General features: G+C 40.7%; 1 protein-coding gene across 1 annotated transcript in view; it reads right to left on the bottom strand.

Moving 5' to 3' along the window:
- lrrc75bb (leucine rich repeat containing 75Bb) overlaps positions 1-8,337 on the bottom strand; it is a gene marked incomplete at its 3' end in the record, with an annotated part of 22,537 nt that extends 14,200 nt beyond the window's left edge. Inside the window, exons 1-2 of the mRNA XM_079234727.1 lie at positions 8,038-8,337; positions 3,259-3,387 (exon numbers count right to left, since the gene is read on the bottom strand). Coding sequence (XP_079090853.1) covers positions 3,259-3,387; positions 8,038-8,328 — 420 coding nt within the window. The 5' untranslated portion in view covers positions 8,329-8,337. The remainder of the gene's footprint in view (positions 1-3,258; positions 3,388-8,037) is intronic.
- Positions 8,338-10,315: the final 1,978 nt, after the last annotated feature.

Here is a 10,315-nt window from a genome sequence, read left to right as displayed (position 1 = left end):
AACGAATGACGGATAGCAATGTTAATCTAGTTCTTACAACAAATCAAAATGGTCTGTTCATGAATAAATGCAACTAAACGATATGTAGGAATCACTGGAAGAAACCAATACTAATAAAACTGTATATTTTCCATATCGTCACTTTCCTAAAATAATGGCCTAAGTCATTTTTTGACAAACATGATTTTCTTTACTAGATCATCTCTGACCCTGGCAATTATACAAGCTTTTTAATATGGCATTTTGAAGCTAGCATTTAAGCTAGCAATTTAGTTCGCATTTTTGTCGAGGAAAATCTCACTCGAACATAATATTAGTAATCATAACATAATTTGACCGTTATTACAGTATGCCTGTTGTGCAGTGTCTAGAGGCAGCTTGTGCACCCCTATTACATTGGTATTAGTTTTTTGGGTTTTCTGAAAGGCCATTATTTTAGGAAGGTGACGACATTACAAAGTAGAAAATTAGCTGTTAGATATCTAGGGTTAAAGTAATTAAATATAGTAATATAAATATATAATAAGTATTTACAAATGTATAAATACTGGATTTACTATCTTCCCTTCTTCCTGCAATCTACAGATGTGCTGACTTTCATACAGTGTTTTTTCTTCTTCTTGTTTTTTCGAATACAGCTGCTTCAAACATTTCCTTCACTGAAAATACATGAATTTATTTCCTCTTCTCTCCTCCCCCTCATCCCCGACTTCTCTTTTCTCTCTCCCACCTCCGTCAAATACTTTAAATGGAATGGGTTGTGCTGAGCAGGGTAAATCTAATTAGTCGCACAACACAACACAACAACAAGAGAAAGGCAATGTGGCGAGAGGGAAAAAAGACAGGGCTAATTTACCTTAAGGCGATTAACCATTCCCGCTGCCACTTCTTCCCTTGGTTGGCAAAAAAAAAAAGCCTCATACTTCAAAATAATCAGTGCTGCTGTTGCAGTCAGTTGCATGACTGAACACAACATTAAAGCATAATGATTTACAATGGGAAATTATTCTTGGACATTGTGAATCTGTGGAGTGGAACAAAGTCACTAAATTCTATAAGCATTCTGAGACATTAATCACAGGGCTGTAAAGCTGAGTGCATCCAGATTAAACTGATTACCGTGAGCTTCACAACATTCACAAACAACACATCTTTAAGTCCTTAATATGTCCTTGAATATATGATCTAACTAAATATCAGTGTGGTGGAAAGTACTGGGCATAGAGGCAGCTGCCGGGCGTTAAATCCAGCACATTGCCTCTCTACACCCTCGTCACGTCTGACATATCCTGCCGCGGGTCGCCAGCCAGTCAGGAGGACGCTGCCAGCTCCTCACTTTCCCTGTAGTCCTCCTGGGCTTCCCCCGCTAAAGCAAACAGTGATAAGATTAGAGTTTCTCACAGGTGATTATCTGTCTCGGTAAGTAAAAACTAGAGCGTAGTGGCTTTATCTTAAGTCAACCCATCTTTTCTGAAAAGAAATAACTGCGGACCAGAGATAACTGTGCTGGCTGCTGGGTAATAATGTTTTTACAGCCACTCTGAGCTGCTACTGTGCAGCCGTCATACCCGAGTTTGAAATGTCATTTGAATTGTAATGTCTTGGATTTGTATTCCATGCTACAAGTGGATGAGCTGGTTCCCAGTCTGGATAAATCACGGAAGGGCCAGTCATTATTTTTATTGACCACACACATCTGAATTATTTCATATGCATAATTGAAGAGCTTGTCAAATTGATTTACAGATAAGACTAATGTTAGACAACTGCATGTGAATTATTTATTTGTTTGAAAAGTTTGTTCATATCATATCTTGAAACCAATTAGAGGGAGTTGTAACAGAGAAGTTGGGACAACTTGTTTGTGTGAAAGCCCAAATGTACCCCCTAACATGTTAATGAAACGTCTAATATGCACCACCAATGTGCAAAGGAAGCTTGAAATAAGACAATTTTTAAGATACATTTGAAATGGGAAAAAAATACACCTACAGCAAAAATAAAAAATGAAATACCCTCCCCTTTGTCTGACCCCATTTCCCCAACTCATTTTTTTTGCACAGTCCCTCACAAACAGTGAGCGGTGTCTTTTATGGGACACATCAAACTTCACAGCTCTCAGCAGAGTCCAGTTTGATCCCACGGCCACCTGCCTCCTGTCGGAGTCCTCAAAGTGCTCTCATTATAGTGCCAAAGCCACGCTGACCCACAAGCCTCGGTGCTATTGACCGTGGCTGCCAGCCCTGTTGATCTCAGCATGATGGCCACCGGGCACCTGCCCACACTTTTCCAGTAGGTAGGTACTCTCAAACACCTGCAGCTCCTGGAGCACAGCTGCTACCATTTGCCAATGTGTTGAAAGAGCACATGAGCAGCAGGAGAGACAGACCGCATGGTGCCACCGCGGAGCCGAACCCTGACCCAGTGCCTCCACCTCTGCCCACCTTTTAGCATGCAGGCGTCACCTTGGCAGCTGGGAATGAGTGGCAGCTCTCATTCGACCTCCAGATTGTCCTCCAGCAGCTTTTTCACATGCACACTCAAAATATTTACATTTTCCCCAGAATTCAACGTGAACTGTGGCGGAACGAGGCTGAAAAAATGCCCATTAAAATGTCCAAATATAAGTAATTATTGTGATAATGCAAAAAAATAAAAAATATCTGTTTGAATATCTTATTGCAGGGAATTATGGATATAGCATATATAGTATTATATTAGTATCTTACTTGACTGTGGGAAATGTCACAGAAGATAGCAGGTTTAACTACGGTGGATGTAAAGTCACAATGTACACATTGTAAAGCTCTTTTTGTGATTTACGGCTAAATAAATACAACTCAACTTGACTTTAAATGTCCCCAGCCACACACATTTCCCATGTAAAGCCAGCAACTTCTAGAATTTGTGATGCAAGATCCCTAAATAATCAAAGTTAATATGTCACTTTATATTGAACTATTTTTAGAGACAGCAAGACGTGGTTAGAAATGAATTATGCTGATGTTAACACATCAAGTTTAATTTGCTGCCTAGTTTCTGCAGTTGTGTTTGTGCAAAGCAAACTGACAGTTCATTGTTTTCACAATAGCAAGACGACCAATATGACACATGCACTTATGCATGGCTAATAAATGTGGATATGTTGCAGCTTGCCTCTCCTCTGTGTACAAGTGTGGCCTTTGCACAGTCAATTAATGTGAGGTCTGTGGATGTTCTTTTTCAGTTGAAACACCGTGGATCTTTCTGGATTCTCACCCTTTTTGGACACTGCAGGTCGCGGGCGAGACTGAGCAGCAGCTCATGAGAAATGGGGTCCACCAGGTTGAGAAAAGCTGCGTTCTTGTACAAAATTTCATTGAGTGACGTTCCCTGGAGTCCTAAATCCTGGGAGAAAAGAAAAGTGCAAAGTGTTAACTTTTACTAAAACTAACAGTGTAGACAGTCAGAAAATTATTTGATTAACACATCCATGTCTGAACCACGCTTCATTTAATATTCAAGTGACATTTCATGGATAGTTTAATGGAAATAGATTCAACAATTTGAGCTTTATTCATCATCCCCTTTCACCTTATCACACTGCGAGGGAAGCTGATAAGGTTCTGCTATCAGGTCATGGTGTTAACAGCCAGTGCAGCTGATTAGAGGAGGGGGTCTATGTGCATACACGTGTGTGTGTGTGTGTGTGTGTGTGTGTGTGTGTGTGTGTGTGTGTGTGTGTGTGTGTGTGTGTGTGTGTGTGTGAGGGACGTTGGGAGTAAAGTTTCAGTAAGCTAAGATAAAAGTGGTGTTGTCTTTCCTCAAATATTACAGTTACTCTATCGTGAAAGTTTTTTAGTTCCTCTTATCTCATTAACAGGTTTCAGTTGGAGCTTTGTATTTGGCCTTTGTATGGCCTTTCTATTATTTTCACAAAACACGTTGGAATCAGACTGTCTGTCTGATTCCACTTATGCACTTCCAACCTTTAATGTTCAGTATTCATCAGATACAGATTGTGTGATGTGAAGGACAGTTCAATAAAAACAGGAATCAGAACACATGCTCAGTTGTTGTGATAATTGTTTCTATTTGCAGTGACAATGTCAATATGTTGCATCTTCAGATGATACTTCAAGTGCTAAAGTGTCGTTAACAGCCAGGGTTTAAGCCTCACCAGCATGCGGGGAAAGATAGCGAAAGATAGCCACGCACACACACGCACACGCACACACACACACACACACACACACACACACACACACACACACACGATAAAATCAAAAGAATGTCATTAGGAAGACGTGAAACTGAGAAAATTAAACAAAGAACAGAAAATGAAAGACGGTCAAAGGACATCTCTTCTTTTTAGGCGTAAAGACGTTAAAAAATAAAATGTCCTCTCCTCATACATGATGTTATATCAGTGACATGACTGCTGCTACTGATAAATAGACATGTTTCAATGGACCTTCGTCCTCTTGGGAAACTGTACAGCTAGAAGTTGCGTAGCTGAGGAGTAAAACGGCTTTTTAAATCCTAAACTGGAGGTGGAAGCTAAAGCATGCTGTATTCGCTCTGACAGCCCAACACTTAGGGCCACAGTGGAGGCAAAGAGGAAAACTCCCATCAGCATTTTCTCCTCCTCCAGCTTTTGAGTTGATTTATTACAGCGGAGCTCTGCGGGATTCCCCGACGCTGGACTATCCTCCAGACCCATCTCCCTTCAATAAACCTCATTTAGCACAGACTGAGGGCACCACATGTGTCCGTAAATGGAGGTACAGAGGATTTTGAAGATTATATTCTGATGATGTGCTATTCGTAGTGCAGCTGCAGCATCAGATATGAGTGGGATTCACAGCTAAAACGAAGCCCATTTAAAAAAAAAAAAATACAAACAAAAATCTGATCCTGTGGATTAATTTGACTGATTCCTAATGCAATGTGTTCCTATTTGTCACTGACAGGATGCCTGTGTACATGTCTGTGTGCCCTCAGATCCCACTACAAATGTCCTCGTGAAAGCTGCATATCTAATCTGACGTCTGTCTCATCACAAAAACTCTGAATAAAGCGACGCGCTCCGAACCGCAGAACATCATCCCACACAAGCAGTTCATTAGAATCCAATTAAATATATTGCAGTGTGACAAATCCAGTCCCACATTTTTCTGCTTCAGTTTAGGAAACCTGTGGCAGCTGTCAGGTGTCCAGTTCTGTTGACTTACTTTTTTAGCCTTTCATGCTCTTTACAGGCCTTGGTGAAATGTTGTGACTTTTTATGCAATAATATCACAATCCAAGGCAGGAAGTCTGCACGGCTGGCTTGTGAATAAGAACTGAAAAGCTGAAGATTCGCAGACACAAACACCAGGCCAGCAGCAACTAGGCTTTTAGCAAATATATCTGACAAGCAGGACGAGGTCAATATGTCAGCTTAGTCAAATGTGACAAGTCTATAAGGAATATTTCTTCTTGTACACTCAAATATGAACACTGAGTGTACTGTATTTTATGAGGAATTCTGCTTATATTACCACAGTCACATTGAATACAGGGGGAACTTAAAGGGGAACTTTCTGTACACATTATACCAACTCCATTCTAAATAAATCAGTATTTTATTGAAATAGCATTCTCTATTTACAAAGTGAGTCTCCAATGACCACTCAAGTGCATTTGTTTCCCCCAGAGCTTTACAATATGTTGCAGCTACAGGCCACATGAGCAAATACCTTTTTCAAGTAAAATATACACTCATCTTTTAAAGGAATTGTTTGACATTTTGGGAAATATGCTGTACGCCCAACACCACCAGACACAGGAATAGCTTCTTTCCACTGGCCGTCACTCTGATGAACAATTAATCAGACGCCTCCATCTGCACTACTCTGAATACTGTTGTCTTTTTGTCTTTTTTATATTTCATCCAGAGAGGCAGACAGTGAAAGAGGAGAAGGTAAAACAAAAATTCATTTAGTTTGTAAATCTAACTCCAACCGTAAACCTATTATTGGATGAATAATAATATAATCACAGAAGCACCGCAGACTTTGTGTTGATGCATTTCAAGTTGAATAAAATAAATAAATAAAATATTGTTGTGACAGCTAACCTCAGACTTCATACACTAGAGAGCACCTTAATTAGTGTCTTCTCCATCGCTGCACATTGCTCACTGTGCATGCTGTAGAGCGTAATTTATATGAGTGTATGCTGATTCTCTGTTTATTAATGTAAAGATCCCAAACTAATTAACCTAATGGCCCAGACGATGGACCATGGAGACACAGCGTAGAGGCCGATGTAATTGGTTCTTCTTTGCAATTTTTTCCTTATCTCCAAATCCATCCGTCTCTGAGAAGAAAAGCTGCTTCTCTGCTGGAGATCCACATCACGCGATCTACTGCTAGTTTATTCCCCCCCACTCCGCCCTCCCCCTGTCTGTATTGTTAGTCAGACGCTTGGCTTCGGCCCCAACAACAGACAACAGTAGCAGCGCTCTGGCTTCACCTCACTGAGTGATGGAGAGCATATTCGTGCTTCGTGAGCAGTTTAAATGCAGAGCTATGGAGAAAGCTGTCGCTGCTCACCACTGACAGGTTGATGTTTACGAGCCTTTTTCAGTATGAGATATGACGGACAGCAGGACCGCTTTAACGAACAGAGACAGCAACATGGAAGTCTTACAGGAAGACATGCATGAGTCATTTCCCTCCTGTCATTTCCCTCCTGCCTCCGGTCTTCAATTCTGACTTCTCACACACCCGTAGCTTCTCCTTTGCTTTAAACCTGCACATGCCATTTATTCTAGGGCACCGTACAGATGGGCAGGAAGTTTGCATGACAGGGGCCCTCTTGATCAGAACTGCTTTTGTCTGAACTTCAAAACGGCTCTCCTTTGATCAAAGCACAGCTACTAGAAGGCAGTGGAAAGCTCAAGCTGAGCTCTAAAATATGTTGCTTTTTTACTCCTCTCTAGTTTGGATAAATCTTTAGAAAGTGAGGATTAGAGCAGGGGAGGTGTTACATGGGAAAAGATAACAGATACGAGTTAAATGCATGAAATAAACATACCTTATTGCAGGCTATGAAGCTGACAACAAAGGAGTGTTTGAACAATGCCGTGCAACAGGAGACAGGGTAAAGCCATTTAACAATACCACATTAAAGTATCAACTGTGTTTGTACCTCTTATGTGGATTTACATATTTAAAACGTTTTTTAATCTCTTTTATGTATATTTCAATCCTCCTTTACATGGTAAAAAATGGCTGAAAAAGACATCACATGGCTTACCATTCATTTATGTTATGTGCATAATATTTGCTTTGGACCTTAAAAACACTGTGTTACCATGAGGCATTGTCTAGTTAGTATATCATTTGTTAGAAGAAGAAGAACAAAATTCAATTATTGCCTTAAGATCACAAAGTGTGTCACATACAAAATGAAAGTAACCCTTCTTGAATTGGTTTTGGTGCCGGGGGCGAACACATAATATCCTCAGTGTCCGGTGTTGTGTGAAGCTGATTGAATATTCAGAGGCTGAACTATGGCTGGCTTCCTACTAGCCATTCCCTTTCAGACTAAACAGGTGGTTCATTTAAAACAGCGTCTTCATTATGAGTGCTTCTTTTTCCCTCTGGAATATTAAAAGAAGCCATTGCGCTTATGTCAGTAAAGTTATGAGAACTTTCAAAGAGTAGATGATTAAATGACTTAACTTGTTTGTATTAAATATTAACACACACCTGCTCCAGGAAAAGTGGGATTTCCTCCAATGATGACAGCTGAGCGTTATATATTAAACTACAGACACTATCTGTGCAGTCAGGACACATCAACTGAATAAGCTACACTAACACATATTGCTCAGTACATTTAAAAGTAATTGTCTTGCAGATATAAATGTAAATACCTTTAAACTCTTTGAACTTTTTGCCCATGTGCATGTCAACAAAACCCACGTTTATAGTTTTAATAACAGCATAAGAGGCTCCAGGCGGACAGACTCAGCGCATTCGCGGTCCAACACAACACAGCCTTTACCTTTCTCAGCAGTTTGAGCACTTCGGCCGCTTGCTCCATCCTCTGCTCGCGCAGAAGCCTCTGGATTTCCCGGATCCACGCCACGCGCCCGACATAAGGGCTGTGGTTGTTTTTCCGCAGCATCCCCGGGAGCTTGTCGGACCTGAGCATCAAGGAGGTAAACAAGAAGTCTCCGCCGCCTCGGCCGCCACTTCTCTCGCCCTCTCCCGGGTTGTCATTCCTCTGGCGTCTCCTCTTGGACACTTTTGTTTCCAGATCGAGACTTCTCTGTCTGGTCAACTTAGAACCCATCACTCCTGAGAGGATGCGTCGGTGGTGCTGAGAGGGATTTTACAACATGCAGCCAACACATCACACTTTACTTGCAGGGGAAATAGTGCCTTAAAGTTTTAAAGCAGCGGTATCATACTAACTAACAACAACAACAACGCGTGGGCCAGGTCTCGCCGTTGTCCTCCTGGCTGCATCCGTCCATGCACTGCCTGAGCAGTCTGGCATCCTGTGCTTTACTCAGAGCTGGTGCGCTGCTCAGCCAATCAGATCGTGGTTCTGCACAGCCTGAGAGTGAGTGTCATGTCGGGAACCGATCTCAGCTTAGTTTCACAGGACGTGCACGCGACGCACACACTGTGTATTAATGGGAGCCTGAGTCAATCAGAGAGAGTAGACCTGTTTAATCCACGTTATTATAGCCTAATATCTTATGTAACGATATATGAATCTAGTAATATGACAATGTGATAGATAGATAGATAGATAGATAGATAGATAGATAGATAGATAGATAGATAGATAGATAGATAGATAGATAGATAGATAGATAGACACATCATCTATGCAGATGCATGAGCTACACTTTTGGGTATTCATTAACAGTATTGATCAAGTCCAGACAGACGTTGTTACTGAGAAACATGAACTGTAAATTCTAGTTGCATGGGAGGCTTTAATCATTTTAAAATTAAAGATTAATTTGTGGTGATGCATCTTTAAAAGCAACAAACACACACCTGACATGTTTTAAAAAATATATAATTGTTATTATTAATAGTTTGTTATTGCTAAATATAAGGAAAAGTGCCTGTGTTTGGTCATCATGAAACCAAAAGATATTATGCAAACGCAAACACATGTGACTTAAAGTGTAACAAGTCGTATTTGGACCCAAGTGCAACACACACGACTCCAGGGATCTTTGACCCTTTATAGAAGCTCCGACATAATGCATCAGTACACTCGGACGTCACTGTTAGAGGTGCAACAAACTTGAGACTTGAAACTCTCAACAAGGTCAAACAGTAACTGTTAATCCAGTTACTCTTTAAGACTATACGTGATCCACAATGACATGGATAACTGAACCTTAACTGGCTTTGCTTTTGTTCATTTATGAAACCAACAGAAAATGGAAAAGAAATGCTCTGTGCAGGTTGCTCTTAAACAGGGGGCTAAGTGAGACTTGCATCGCTATTTAATTCAACCTCTAAACTGCATTCACTGGGCTTGACACAGATGTATGTTAACCAACTAAAAGCATGGGGTGAACCTGGGCCTGGTCATTGAGTATGAGAGATAGTTGGGGGCCCGAGTAATATAACATTATAAGCTCTTACACCACCAAACAAACCCTAGTGGGGTTTAGTGTAATATATTGTACCACCTCCCATCCTAAATGCAATGCCATGGAAACAGCAGTGATGCATCCCAATCATGCTGGTACTAAAGTCTATTGGCTCTCACAGGCTCTGTCTGGATTTCCAGATTTCACTGGACACCTCATTCTCAGGGTCGGGGATCTACTGGATTTTCTGGGTTCTTATTTCTTCTTGACACTGGATTTGAGCTGGTAGCAGATCTTCTTTTTACTAGATTCTAAGGAAAAAACAGCATTCTCCACAAAACAAGGCTTGTACCAATTTACTGTGTTACTTTTTGGGTTGTATGGAGTCACGCACCTCATGGGCAGAACTTAGTAGGATCATTCCCTGTGAGGGACCGAGCTGGCATGCATGAAGAGCCACAGGTGTATTTTCAAAATGAGGGTTTTATTTACATAAACTATGTACTGTACACAAAGGGGAACATGGCTGTTCAGAATTTGTATTTAACCTTTTTAGCTCAATGCTGTTTTTAGGCTTCTGCTCGAAAATGGCATACCCAAATTAAAAAGGGTTTATCTCTGCAATCACTAGGGCTATTTGAATAATCTTGGTGTTATAATAAAAATGCATAATTTGAGATTTTGTTCAGATGTGTAAATATCAGTCTATATGTTACT

Source organism: Taurulus bubalis (assembly GCF_910589615.1).
Source record: "Taurulus bubalis genome assembly, chromosome: 19".
Lineage (NCBI taxonomy): Eukaryota > Metazoa > Chordata > Actinopteri > Perciformes > Cottidae > Taurulus > Taurulus bubalis.
The sequence above is the reverse complement of the archived record's forward strand: the minus strand, read 5'-3'. Positions and strand labels throughout refer to the sequence as shown.